Here is a 14,573-nt window from a genome sequence, read left to right as displayed (position 1 = left end):
TATAAAAATTTATTAAAATATTTAACTCTTAAAGCATAGTTAAGTTTTTCACTTAAAACTACTGCATACCCTTAAATTACACTAGACCGGTTGAGGAGAATTTCAATCTTATATGTATATATATATATATATATATATATATAAAAATAAATAAATAAGAAAAAGAAACTTTTCCCACTTAAAAGAAAGTCACTGATCGGAAACCTCCTTTTTTTATTTTTTTTTTAATAGACAATAATGTAAAACTGAGGCACACACACTGACACAGTGACACGCACAGAGATTAAAATTACCCCACCACCCCCCCCCCCCCCCCCCCCCCCCCAAAAAAGAAAAAACATTGAATATACAAAACTCACCAGTTATCTAAAACTGAGAGCCACACACACAGAACAAACACTTTGAAGTTGAACTGTCCGCCTAACTGCCTGTCCTCTCAAACACAGAATTCTCACAATTCAGAGTCTTCACTTCAGACCCCAAGACTAACACAGTAACACTACAGTCTTCAGATAAGCCTACGTAGCCAAACCAAAAAACCAGTTATATTCTTTGAAAATAAAACAAACCCAGATTTATTTATTTTTTATACATTTTTTTGTAATGTGAATTCCGAGAACCCATTAGGGATTAGACTATGAGAGCCTGAGTGACCAAACCCACTTCTCAAAATTCAATCTTTTTTGTTTCTGTTTTTGAGTTCTGCTGCATGAGTAGGAAGGAACCCATTTGGTTCTCCTCCTTCAAGCCACATCACTTGAAGAAGAAGAAGAAGAAGAAGCAACCATGGCTACACTGGTCACAGCAACAATCAACCATTCCTCACTTCCTTTCACTTCATTCAACAAATTCTCGATCCCCCAAGTTTCTATACGGCTGCCACCACCTTCTTCTCGAGTTCATAATCGATTCTCTTCTCGCAGATTGTTGAGTTTCCAACCTTACAGTTCTTGCAGGTGAGACTAAATTTTTGGTCTTTTGGTTTTTTTTTTTTTTTTTTTTTTTTGGGTTTGGTTGCTGAGAAAGTGTGGGAAAAAAAAAAATAAGAGATGCGATTTTTGTGTTATTTTATGATTTTTGGTTGGTTTTACTCTACTGGGTATATATACAAGTATTTGGATTGCTTAGGCTGAACCATGAAATGTAATGGAAACATTGAGTTTTGAATTGTTTTTGTGAATTTGGGGACTTTTGCTCCATCTGGTTGCTGAGATAGTGTGGGGAATAGATAAGGTTTTGTTTATTTATGGCTTATGGGAGGTGTGCTTAAATTGATTTAATGTAATTCAACTGTTTCATAAATTTGGTTTCTGCACTGTTTGTTTGTTGAGAATGTATGGCATAGGTAATGCAACTGTTTGTTGTTGAGATAGGAAATACTGAATTTTGAATATATATATTGTAAAATTTGCAACTTGTTGTTAAATGGATCCAGGATGGTTCTTGCAGGTGAGCCTAAATTATGAGTTTTTTGCTCTGGTTACTGAGAGAATCTGGGATAGGAAGATTATTTTTTATTGGATAAATTTTGGGAGTTGGGACTTGTGCTTAAATGGGTCTAACAGAACTAATATAGTTGGGGTTATTGTACATGGTAAACTGTAAACAAGAACATTACAGATTTAGCTTTCTTCTCGGCTTGGTTGCTGAGAAAACTTGGGAAACAGGAAAAAAATTTGAATTTTGAACTGTTTTAAGATTTTTGGGACTTGTACTTTGTTTGTGATAAAACTAGTTAACTTAGTGAAGCTGAGTTATTGTTTAGGGAAATTGAAAACATCACATGTTTGCTTTCTCCTCAGTTTGGTTGCTGAGAAAATGTGGTAAACAAGAAGAAATTGCCAATGCTATTACATTTGATGAGTTCCAGTCATGTGAGTAAGTGGGTCTAATACAGATATTCAGCTTAGTTGCGCCATCTTATTCATAGGAATTTGAAGCATCTTGAAATGGTGAAAACTTAAGTGAAAAGTGGAGAACTTGAATAATAGAGCTTAGAGCACGACTCATGAAAGAACTAATTGTGAAAACAAAACTCATTTTTCTTTTTCATTGGCTCGCAGGTTTGATAGTTTAATTTCAAGCTGTTCAATAACAAATGCCGATGTACAGTTCAACCAGGTTGCCGCTGAGGATGAGCTCCCACAAGATTTTTCAGAACTTGAACCTAACTGTTCAGTCCCAATTGTTCATCTCAAATCTGAAATTCTTGAGACTGAATCATTGAATTTACTGACAGAAGAGACTTATGTAGATGGTCATTTCACAAATTTGCCTGTACGTTCCATTGTGCTCTTTTAACATATTTGTCATGCCATCTTTTAATATTTTTCAAGTTTATATTATTCTTGAGTCTCAATTTGTTTCTCTCATTAATCTATTACAAAATTTGTAGGTTTTATCAGAGGAGGAGCAAAATGCCCTTGCAGCAACTCCAGCCCATCCAGCTGGATTATATGGTAAGAGCCTCCACCTTGCAGCATGGAAATAGCTTGAAAAACTGTAACATTCCTATTAAATCAATATATATTTAATCATTTTATTTATGTAATTGAATGTTTAATATGGTAGGTATTCTGTAAGGTGGAACATATGCTTTATAACTGTCTAATGTAGGGGCTCTCCATATGCAATAAGTATTTACATTCCAACATTATGAATTTCTAAGCTAGAAACTAATTTTGATGTAAGGATTCATACAAATTATTGGGTCCTTCTTATGAAATTTTGGGGTTTGATCAGTTTATGTTCGTCATGAAGTATGAGTGCTTTGGAGAATCAGATGTGTCTAAATGAGTGGGAAGACTCTTCTCTGGTCTCAGAAGACATTCAGCTTTTCCGATTCCCACAATGGCCTTTGTACATATTAACATCTGTGTAGAAAGCCAGTTTATTTATCTAACCATATATGGGTCAATTGTTCTCTTGTGAAAGAAAAAAAATTTAAATTTTAAAAAGAAAGAAAGATAATTACTGTATTTATAGTTAATGCTGCACCAAAATGAAGTCTCATCATATGGATATGTGGGTTCCATTCAGTTCAAATAAAGATGCAATAGATCAGCCAAGATTTTTCTTGCTTATTGGTTTCATGACGTATCATTTAAATTGTAGAATGTGTTGGATTGTTGTAGCAATTCCTAACCTGAAGGCCTGTAAATTTCAGCTCTTTATGCCAGTTGTGTTGCTGGGAATTTAGTGGAGCAGCTTTGGAATTTTGCTTGGCCTTCTGCTATTGCATTGCTCCATCCAAGTCTTCTACCGGTGGCTGTCATAGGATTCTTCACTAAGGTTGCTATAATTCCAGAATGATAAATTTCTGATATATGATAGATTTGGAAGAATATACTTTCTGACAAGCTTCATGTGGAACAGCTTGTAATAATTGGTGGAGGACCTTTGATTGGAAAACTTATGGACCATTTCCCCAGAGTACCTTCATATATTTGTTTGAATATTGTCCAGGTATGTTATCTAATTATCATGTATCCAAGCTGGACATGGGACTACCTCTCTCTCTGTTTAATTTGTTCCCCTATCTCCTGGACTGGTTTTCTCAGGCAGCTGCACAGTTGTTATCTGCATCAATGATTATTTATGCCCACTCTGTTCCTCATAGCTCCACTTCATCTATGCTTCTACGTCCTTGGTTCATTGTGCTAGTATTAGCTGGGGCTGTTGAAAGGCTATTTGGAGTGGCAACAGGGGTTGCTATGGAGCGTGATTGGGTTGTGCTGGTTGTGCTTTCCTTTACATTCTTGTTCCCTTAATCTGTATTGATGGTTATCCTTTTCTTCTACTGGGAGTTTGAGTATGTCCTAATTATATTTCTTGTTTGCACAGTTAGCAGGAATAAATAGGCCAATTGCACTTGCAAAAGCAAATGCTTTTCTAAGCCGAATTGATCTTCTCTGTGAGGTGCTTGCTCATTTTATGATCATTTATGATTTGTAGTGATTAATCAGTTGGGTTATATATGCATGTTTATGGTATGGTAGTTGACCTTTTTTGTGGAGTGCCAGCATTATAGAGTGCAAACAGTGAACTTCTAGATATTGTTTGTATAACTTGAATTCATGGGACTTATTGTTATCTACAATTTCAGATAGCTGGAGCATCCCTATTTGGCGTTCTTCTCTCTATGTTTGACCCAGTGACTTGCTTGAAGTTTGCTGCTGGTTTGATGTTATGCTCATTGCCCGTTGTGGTAAGTTTTTTTTTCAGCTTGCTCCTTTTATGGTTCTTGATTGGAAGTCATCTTCATTTTTGTACTTCATTCCTCAGGTTGTCCTCACATGGTTAACCAACAAGCTCTCTACTGGTGTTCTTGATCGAACTAAAATTTCACAAACCTATTGCAGAACATCCACTGGGGAATCCTTGCCTGAGGATGACAATATAGGTAAAATATGTCTATTTGATTATTGTATAGAAGGGTGTTTTCTCATGCTATACTCATTCAATCATCTGGAAAACCAGTGGATATAGGTCTGGAAGCTATTAAACATGGGTGGAAGGAATACATACAGCAGCCAGTTCTTCCTGCAAGCCTAGCCTGTGTGCTACTCTACTTCAATGTGGTTCTCACTCCGGGCAGTTTGATGACAGCATTTTTAACACAGCGTGGTACTTCCCAAACATTTTTGTCTTTTGACAATATGCAATATCTCAAGGAGGCTTTTGATTGTCAAAATTTCAGTATCAGTCAGTTTATGAGGGAATGTTCACATCTGAGTTGAATATCAACCCACATATAGCAGTATGATGCAGTGTATATTCACGGAACTAGGAACTATAACTATCAACTGTACATGGATCCATCAATTTTGTTACCTGTTAGAATTTAAGAATAACCCATGGTTTGAAATGGTGGCATTTTGTGTCCCTTTGCTGGTCTGCTTTGGGAAGCTTTTCAGAAAATATTATGTGTGCACTATTGTTTGAATGGATTTTGTGGAAATTTAGCTCCTATATGTTATGTAGAAGCTCTCGTCCTTTTATTGTTACATTTAATTTGATTCTGCACAAAGTGTGTAAGAGTTTTAGGCTTGTACAAAAACAGGGAAAGAGTAGAACTGTTTCTATCAGTGGCATGTAAAACAGTCATGTGACTTATATGATAAATTAAGATTTAGATTATGTATAGTAGCCTAGAGTGGGGGGGTTGAAGTGCCTCTATTTGAACTCTAAGGAGCTTTGTGTGTGTGCGCGCTCTTGTAAATGAAGCTTAGAATGATCAGTTTTTTTTTTTTTTATTAGTAAGTTTTGGCCCCAAGAGGAGGAAGGGGATTTTCAAACTGGTGACCTCCATTTTATAATGCATGATCTCTAGCTGATTGTGCTACTCCTGGGGTTAAGTTAGTATTATAAATTATAAATTACATAAACTTCAAGGAGTATCCCTTCAAGTAATTATTACAGAATTTCATAAACTAGAATTTTTTTTTTTTTTTTGATAAGTAATAAAATTTTTATTTTATATTGTTGTTTGCCCTGATTTTTCATAAACTGGAATTTACTTTCTCAAATTTTGTTTTGTCTTGTTGTTTGCTCCCTTTGTTACTTTATTTGATAGATTGCTGGGTCTTCATTGCTTGAAAATATGCTATTTGTAGTCTGATGCTGAGAAGTAGGGATTCTTAGCTTGCACTACAGTACCTTTTTTCTTTCAAAATCTGTTTATCAAAATGCTTTTCTACATTTCTCTTTTGAAATATAAATATATATATATATATATATTTCTCTTGTTTTTCTCAGAAATTCCATTCTAACTACAATGTGGGACTTTTTAACAGGTCTAAATCCATCAATCATTGGAGCATTTAGTGGAGTATGTGCTTTTATGGGAGTTGCAGCAACATTTATATCTTCAGATTTAGTCAGGCGATTTGGAATTTTAAAGGTTTCGTCTTCTGCTTGATCTTCCTGTTTCTAGTATTCTACAAGTTTCCTATTTGAGGCCTAACTCTTGAGAATTTCCTTCACCAGGCTGGAGCAGTTGGATTGATATTTCAGGCTTCACTTCTTACCTTAGCTGTTGGAGTATATTGGAGTGGATGTCTTACTCAGCAGAGCCCCCTTCTTTTCTTCTTATCTTTGATTGTAAGAATCACTGTTAACTTTCTTGTTATCCACTTAGATTAAATAATTGAGTAGTAAAGATAATACTAGTAAAAGCTTATTAAGTAAAGTTGACTTGTTAACGCAGCACAAGGTAAGGGGTTATCCTTGGTGCAGGTGTAACTCTGATTAATATTTAAAGTCGGAAGCAGTAAATACAAAAGAGTAAAAATTTAGATGATTGGATAAAATGAAGTGGATCAGAATCATCAGATTCTGAAGTAAGTGCTGAAAAATTAAAAGAATTAGTAAATTTTAGCTGTAGAAATGCTTATCAGATCCTAAGCAGGTTTGAATTAGAACAACGATTCAATGAAATCATTTAAGCTGCTAAACATACTTGGAATCTCTTACAATATATGCGTTAGAAATCAACACTAACTCTCTTGTCTCTAGAAATTTCTAGAAACTTCTAGAAACTCCTAGAACATCTCACACATTCTCTAGAACATTCTCTTGCATTCCGGGTTTCTCTATGAGATGTCTCTCTTTAGTTCTCTAGAGACTTCAAGTAAAACTCAACCATGTGTTTATAGAATAGTCTAGAAGGTTGGAGAATGGCATTCATTTAATGCCAATAAAAAGGAAGATGCTAGAAGCTTCAAGTTGGTTTCCTAACTAACATACACCTAGTATAAATAGATGTGGTGGTATGTGAAGAGGTGAAGTGTGTGAGACTAGTGAGAGGTGAAGTGAAGTGTGTCATAAAGCACCAAGTGAGAGATGTGTGAAGTTGTATGACGTGGTGAAGTGTGTGCCATAGGTAGCAAGTGTGTAGAGTGAAATAGAGTCAAGAGCTAGTGTGTGTAGGTATCTAGAAGTGAGGTGTGTGCAATTGCAGTTGGTGAGTAAGTGCCGTGTTTGCAGTGCACTAGTGTCAATGTATGGGAGTCAAGCATCAGTGCTTGTAAAGTGTTGTAATTTAAAAAGTCAAGTTTTAAATAACAGTTCTCTTGTTTAGTCTTTTGTTCAACAATATAGTGTCAGAGCTTCCGCTAACTCAACAATATGGTGCTAAGAGAATTTCATGCACAAAACAAAAGACTTTACTGGAATAGCATAGGAATTGATAGGTCCAGGTGTGATTCTAAATTTAGCAAAATTCCTATAATATTTTAAAATGACCAGACTGAATTAAGAAAGGTATATATTGAATTATAAAAAATGTAGCATAACTATTAGAATCAAATTTCAATCTTTTGGGTGCTTTTGCATGATCCAGTTTAATCAATAGTCGCTGGGCTTCATTTCAACTAATAGAGAGGAGGGGGGTGATTGGAAGTGTTAGATTTGAATCATGCTTACCTAGGAAAAGTTTTAAGTATTTTTCTGAAAATCGAAAGAAAATGTTAATCTACTTCCATATGCAGGTATTATCGAGATTAGGACACATGTCATATGATGTTGTGGGGGCACAGATTCTACAAACTGCAATCCCATCATCGAAAGCAAATATTATTGGGACAACAGAGGTTGCAGTTGCTAGTTTGGCAGAGTCTGTAATGTTGGGAGTTGCAATTGTTGGAAACGATGCTTCACAGTTTGGTTTTCTTGCAATGCTGTCACTTTTATCAGTGGTTGGGGCAGCGTGGATGTACTGCCGATGGTTGTTGAATCCAACAGACGAACAAATAAGTCTTTTCTCTTTTGATCCTCATTTTTAGTTCTCATTGTAAGTGTTTGGTTTTATTTATTTCAGATTATTAGCTAAGCATAGTTTTTCACCTCACATTTATGAGTGCATTCATGCTACTAAAGTATATATGAACCCTCTCTAATTGGACAAACTGCTGACCAATTATTTACTCACTTCCTTTAGTTTATGGCCCCTCATCCTGGATATTGGAAGTTGGTTTGGGTGAAGGTGTGATGATTTAGTTAACTGAGAAAGATTAAGGGTCAAGTGCTGACTGATTGACTAGAATATTGTCTAAATGGTCCAATACTTCAGATACCTTTCGAAATTAGATGAAACACATGAATTTAAACTCTCTTCATTCTTGCACTAGAAATTTGTAGTTTGGTTTTAGATTAAGGTGATAGAATCTGGAATCCCATCAAATACACAAAACAGGTGCCGATTCCTTTACCAAAAAAAGAAAAAAGATGTGCTCATTCTTTTTGACTTTTTGTCCTGGTCAAGAAATATTCAGGCCAAGCCATTACTTTGGGATGAAATATCTTTTAGAAAGGCAAGGTTCAGGAGATATGTTGACTGTCAAGACCATAGAAAGACAGAGCGCCTATGTCTGTGTGTCAAGGCTGCCATTGAACTATCACTGCAGAGGTTTCCATGCTCTACTTAAGACTGATGGTTTTCAAGTTTTAAAAATTAAAATACATATTCCTTAATGCTATGTTCTTTTTTGGAAACTCTAGAATCTATGGAAATCCTTTGTAGGCATCACGTTTAGTGCATTAGATGGAAAAGAAACCGATTCTTCCTCTTTTTGGAAAATGAGAAGTTTCCCTATGTTTGCCCAGCAAGAGTATATAAGTTCGTGCCCTAGAAGAGGTGGACTAGAAATTCTGTTTGAACCCATGAGACATTGTTTACAAAGCCCACCATATATTCATGTCAAGACTAGAGTTTCAATTCAACCTGCATTTTCTATTACTATTACATGCTTAAGATTATACATTATCTTGTAAGCATGCTCATTGAAACTGCCACAACAAATTACGAGGAATGCCAAGTATAGCCTAAAAGTTGAGAATAGCATGGTATTCTATTAGAATAATTGTGGCCGTCATTAATTTTATATTTTGAAACAACTCTGCTGTATAGTCTTTCAGTTTTTCTGGATTATCATGTTATCTGACTTCAATTCATATTGTTTTTCAGCAGTTGATCTTTCACTTTCGTTAGTGTGAAGGCTGTGTTTTTGACACAAGTTGGAGACAAGATCTATAAATATACCACAATATCCACAATTATCTATATATAGACATGAGGTATATATTCTTAACTCGATTGGTTCACCATTATTGTGGTGAAATCACTTAGCTGTATAATTGCTACATGCCTTTGTATATATGAAATGGATGGCCAATTTTGAAAAATTAAATTTTCATTGATGTAGGATTGCAGCAATACAAACATCTGAACACATGAAAGCATTGATTAAGTCAATATATATATATATTGAAAAGTTATGGTTTAGACCCTGTTGATTAAACTATGTGAAATTATGCTAATTTCTTTAATTAGCCGATTATGGTGTTCAATGAAATTAAGATTAATCAGCCACAACAACAAATCACAATAATATGAAGCGTAGAAAAGTAAATAAAACAGGTGATCTGTTGACGATGTGAAAAACCTATGGTCAAAACCAAAGGAAAAAACACACAGAGTTTACCACCAACCCTAAACAAAATCCACTATTGGAATTGAAGTTTTTACAACTGAAATAAAGCCTTACTTTTAGTTGCTTCCTTTCATAGTAACTTACAACAATGACTATGTGCTATTTTAACCCAGTTTGACTCTTCTAATCTGGATTCCATCAAACATGAACTTCCAGTCTGCGACTCCAAGGACCACCTCAAAGATTCTCACAGCAATTTGTTTGTGTAGGCTTTGTGAGTTGTGACTTTAGCTTGATCACCAACTTCTTCTAAAATTGTTCTTCGGATTCACTTTGATGTCTCTGGTTAGATGGTGGATGGAGAGAATTAGGTTCTAGAAACCTTAGATACATGTAAAAATTTCTCTGTACTTGTATTTAGTTGGCTCTTATGATCTCTTAAATACTTTAGCAAGGCTCAAAATTAAGTCATGAGCCGACTTAATGGACCTGATTGAGATTTAGAATTCTCAAAATTTGATTGATTGAGAGTTTGTCAAGGCATAGCTTGATCAATCTAAAGATATGTAGAGCTGGTGTAAACTTCCTTTTTGTTGAGCTGATCTTGGGTCTTCGTTTTGGACTTGAATTACAACTCTAAAAAGCACAAGACTTACAATTTGTTCATGGTTTTTCAAAACTCAACAAATATAGACCTAACATATATATATATATATATATATATATATTGTTGTCACCTCCTTCAAAACATCACAATTCCTCTTGAATTTAATAAGGTGAATTATCTACCTGGGAAAAGTAAGGGTGCTGGATATCTGTAATAAATCTGGCTGGAGGGAGCTGTTATTTCAAACTTCTATGAGAAATCTAAGAGTTGTCAAACTAGGCAGAGATAATTGGTCCTAGCATTGCCAATGAGGTCTAGCTCAAAGTGCACTTGTTCTGTAATACTAGGATGGAGGGTGGGGGCTTGAATTCAAGACTCACTGGATGTGTATATACTTACCAATAAAAATAGGCAAATAAGCAAAATTTGATCTAACATTTTCATGGTGATAATTGTATTAAGTCAAGAATCTAAACAGAATATCCATGTTGTAGTACAACAAAATAAATAAATAAAATAAAAAACCCCTCGTAAAAGACCATGATGATATACGTGTATTCAAATAAAAATACTTCACAGAGTTCAGAGAATACTTTTGAAGTAACCTAGGTCCTACTTAGGTCCCGATTCAAAGAACTCATAAATTCTGTGTTCTCTTCATTGACTTGTTATTAACCTTGTGTGGCATAAATGAAACAGAAAGGTTAGGGGTAGATTTTAAATTCAACTATTCATTTTCCTTAGCGTTTGCTGCCTTGTGTTAATACTTGATTTAAATGGCTGCCATTTTCTGATACTTCAACAAGCACAATTTGAAGCTTACTCATTTTTGCCCCTTTCTTTTTAAACACCACTAGTGTAATCTTCGGGATGCATAGATATAGGGAGTTTTACTTATCAAAAAAAAAATAGATATAGGGAGTTTCACACACAAACGGGATTTTTACACGTAATACGCATCATGAATGGTCCACACATGACAAACATGGCCCATCTATGGTAGATGAGATGAATGATTCATATACGTGCAATGTAAATGGGGTTAATAATAGATAAATGAGATGAATGTTTATACATCACAAATGGGGCTCATACAAAATAATTATATCCATAAGAAAAGAAACATAATAACTGTGATTTTGTTACTAGAATAATTCTTGGTTTATATAAAGAGAATGAGCGAAAGAAAGTTCTATATGTCCTTCATGTTTTTAGGGGGTATAGTACTGTTCTGTAAGTCATTTTGGCTAAACTATTTCACCACATGTTCATGTGACACTTTGGAACTCTCTTGTATTGATAGTGATGAATGAAATTTGAAACCTTCAAGATATACAACACATCCTTTCAAGATATACAGCACATCCTTTCAAGTCCATAAAACTCATAATTTAAGTATCCCAAAAAGGCGAAAAGATAGTCCTCACTATACAAGGAATCATACTCAAAATGAACCCATGGTTTATAATTACTTGAAATTAACAATTCTTATTATACAAGGAACCATACTAAAAAAGGAACTCATGATTTAAGATTACTTAAAAGGAATTCATGGTTTAACAATACTTGAAATTAACTATTCTAATTATACAAAGGAACCATACTCAAAAAGGAAATCATGGTTTAAGAAGTATAGTAACATATTGAGTAAACTATGAGTAATGCTATATTTATAACATTTTGACAATAAATTATAAATGATAGATTGGTATTAGTGAGTACAAAAGTAATGTCAATAGTGAATCTAAATTAGAACCAATAACGGTTTGGTTGTAAAAATACGATGGACACTCATGATTTAAGAGGTATAATAATATATCTAAGTAAACTATGAATAATATTACATCTATAACATTTTAACAACAAATCGTAAATGACAGACAAGTATAGTAAATACGAAAGTAATGTCAATAACAAATTTAAATTAAAACTAATAACAATTTGTTAATTAAAATTTGTCGTGAAAATACGATAAAAGTAACATTCCTCCTAAAATACACATGTAAACATGTTGACCAATGAATGTGTGACCAAAGAAAGGACCACTTAAGAAAAGTCATACCATACATATACTAGCTACATATATGTTATGTTTTTTTGGCTTACATGGTACTTACGTGATGCTTGCTCCCCTTGCATATCGGTCATGGGGTCCTGTGCATGCCGTTGCGAATCGGGTATCGGGTTTCGGATCAGTCAACGTGCACGTACCCTACCCGTCACGCTGGGCCCCATATTCCAAGACACTTAATAGACACACATAAATAATATTTTTATAATTTTTTTTTGAGAAGGGTATTTTTATAATTATATATACCATTTTAAAAAAAAAAAAAAACCTTTTATATATAATTATAATATACTTTATAGTATAATAATAATTTTCACGTCAAATTTTATGTTCTGTGCCACCCAAAATTTTGTTTTATTATATTTGAAATAAATAAATAAATGCTTTGTGTTTAGATCTAAATTGCATCTTTACCAAACAAAAAAAAGAAAAAAAAAAAAGTAAAGCATATATATTTGCATCAATGCATTATTCTCGATTAGATAGATGTCTTTCTTTTCAAATTTCATTTCATTATTTATTTGGTGTTTAATTCAATTTTTTATATGAAAAAGTAAAAACTAATTAAATAAAGAGAGCGAGAGAGAGAGAGAGAGAATTTCAAGTTACAAAGACAATCACGTGAATCAATGCAGGCACTACCGCCATATACAATAATACCTAAAAAACTCTCCCGTGTTTGTCGCGTGTATTCTACGTCTTTCTCTTTTACTGCGCCCCCAACACAGTAGTGTAGTGTTCACTTCCAATTCCTTTGCCTTTGCCTTTCTGCATGTGTATATTCCCATACATTCAATTTCTCGTGATATTTATATTAACCACATACGTTACTAGGTACTAGGTACCATAATGATGGACTCAGCTTTGCAGATACAAGTGTTCAAGTTTTCTTTGTTTTCATACGCCAAGCCATGTAATTGAGCGGATCGAGTAGTAATACTTGTATCTATAACGATAATTTTATCATAACCCTCTCATGGCGTGTGCTCGATAAATTCACACCAAAGATTTGCTATTTATTTCAAAAAAAAAAAAAAAAAAAAGAAATACACAACAATACTAAGTATCAATCTCACAAATTTGGACTCATGGTTCCTACCCATTTGAATCCTATTAAAATTTGTGTAATTAATGGAAAACGCTAAAGCTTGAACTCCCAAGGTGAAAAGTTGGAGGGCTTCGAACTATTAGAGCCCCTTTGCAAGTGGTTTTGAAGTTAATTATAAATACTCAATAGAGCAATTAAGGTAGCTAGGTTTTTATTTTTCTAATTATATTCTATCTCGAAGTTATATTTATTTTCAATTTCTTATTTGACATGTCATTTTTTGTTAATTCTATTAATGTTATTTTTAGCTATCTTCTTCCAATAAGTTAATAACAAGATTTAGAAATAAAAATGATCATTTTTTTATAATTATTAAGTGGAATAGAATGATACTAATAAAATCGTATGGCTCTATATATATGAAGTGATGCTATTTAAAACACAATATATCATTATGAAAAAAAAAAAAAAAATTGTGCTTTAACATTACTCTTGTGTTTATAGGATATTGGTGGTTTGTCTGTTTGGGTTAAATTTAGGTTATGATTCAACCCATATGAGGAAATGTCTATGATATTTTATTTTCTTACAGACTCATTACTCATTAGGTATAAGAATTTCAAATAGATAACTATAATGGTTACCCTCAAGTAGGGTAGTATCAAATGATCCTTTTTTTTGGGGGGGAAAAAAGTGATCATATAATTCCTAGTGTTAGAATTAATACTTCTTTTACGATAGGTTTGGAATCCAAAACTATCAAATATTATTCATTCAATTTTTTCTATAATTAATAATAATATGAAAATAGTTATAGTTTAAATAAAAATATTGAAATAAGTAAGTGAAAATAAAATGGAAAAATAGATACGTCTGAATAAATTCATTTTAAAAAATCAATCCAAAAAGATTTGAGACTATAGTCTTTTTTTTTAACTGATATTTTGAGGTTGTAGTGAACCACATTGGACATGAACCAAGTACCAAGACTTGTAGCTAGAATTTGGAGGGTACCCATATATCATATTGTTGGCAGAAGGATGCTACATATTTGGCTAAATAAAGCTTTATTTTACTCAATTGAAATGGATTGGTGTTTAATAATGCAGCCTTTTGATCGAAGAAATGAAATGGATACTCAAGCTAGCTATTATTAAAGCTCTTCAATGTCATGGTTGTACTTGTAAATAATGTTCTTAAAATGAAATCTCACATATACGTACCAATTCTAGACTTGGCTCGTGTTCTTACCTTTATTTATATCTAATTCAAGCCTAGTGCAGAGTCTACAGTCCCACAGATAACATTGGAAAAGTTTAGAGCAAATCTCATTCTATAATCTCAGATTATCAATTTCTCATGAGGAGAGAAGCTGTGAGTGAGATTACCTTTCAAGAAAACACCCAACCTTTTGAG

General features: G+C 33.6%; 1 protein-coding gene across 12 annotated transcripts; it reads left to right on the top strand.

Moving 5' to 3' along the window:
• Positions 1-365: 365 nt before the first annotated feature.
• LOC126716758 (solute carrier family 40 member 3, chloroplastic) lies at positions 366-13,128 on the top strand. 12 transcript variants are annotated; one of them, XR_007652268.1, is made up of 15 exons: positions 366-956; positions 2,064-2,277; positions 2,396-2,459; positions 3,167-3,291; positions 3,376-3,465; positions 3,561-3,737; positions 3,844-3,918; positions 4,106-4,207; positions 4,285-4,402; positions 4,480-4,626; positions 5,796-5,902; positions 5,989-6,102; positions 7,491-7,792; positions 8,969-9,075; positions 12,944-13,128. XR_007652268.1 is itself a non-coding variant. In XM_050417736.1 (14 exons), the coding sequence occupies exons 1-13, from the start codon at positions 787-789 to the stop codon at positions 7,782-7,784; spliced, it is 1,797 nt and encodes a 598-aa protein (XP_050273693.1). In that variant the 5' UTR covers positions 366-786; the 3' UTR covers positions 7,785-7,792; positions 8,969-9,198. The 12 variants fall into 12 exon arrangements, 2 of the variants coding, with proteins under 2 accessions (XP_050273693.1, XP_050273692.1); XR_007652263.1 differs by having other exon boundaries at positions 8,966-9,075; XR_007652267.1 differs by lacking the exon at positions 12,944-13,128 and adding an exon at positions 9,701-10,091.
• Positions 13,129-14,573: the final 1,445 nt, after the last annotated feature.

This window comes from Quercus robur, chromosome 3 (genome assembly GCF_932294415.1).
Source record: "Quercus robur chromosome 3, dhQueRobu3.1, whole genome shotgun sequence".
Taxonomy (NCBI): Eukaryota; Viridiplantae; Streptophyta; class Magnoliopsida; order Fagales; family Fagaceae; genus Quercus; species Quercus robur.
This window is presented reverse-complemented; position numbering and strand designations above follow the sequence as displayed.

What these genes read in the sequence shown, in the direction of transcription:
- LOC126716758 (XM_050417736.1), top strand. Translation starts at nt 787, where the DNA reads ATGGCTACACTGGTCACAGCAACAATCAACCATTCCTCACTTCCTTTC. An exon ending in TCATAGGATTCTTCACTAAG is followed by an intron (nt 3,292 to 3,375) that starts GTTGCTATAATT and finishes CATGTGGAACAG; the next exon opens with CTTGTAATAATTGGTGGAGG. An exon ending in GCCTGAGGATGACAATATAG is followed by an intron (nt 4,403 to 4,479) that starts GTAAAATATGTC and finishes CTGGAAAACCAG; the next exon opens with TGGATATAGGTCTGGAAGCT.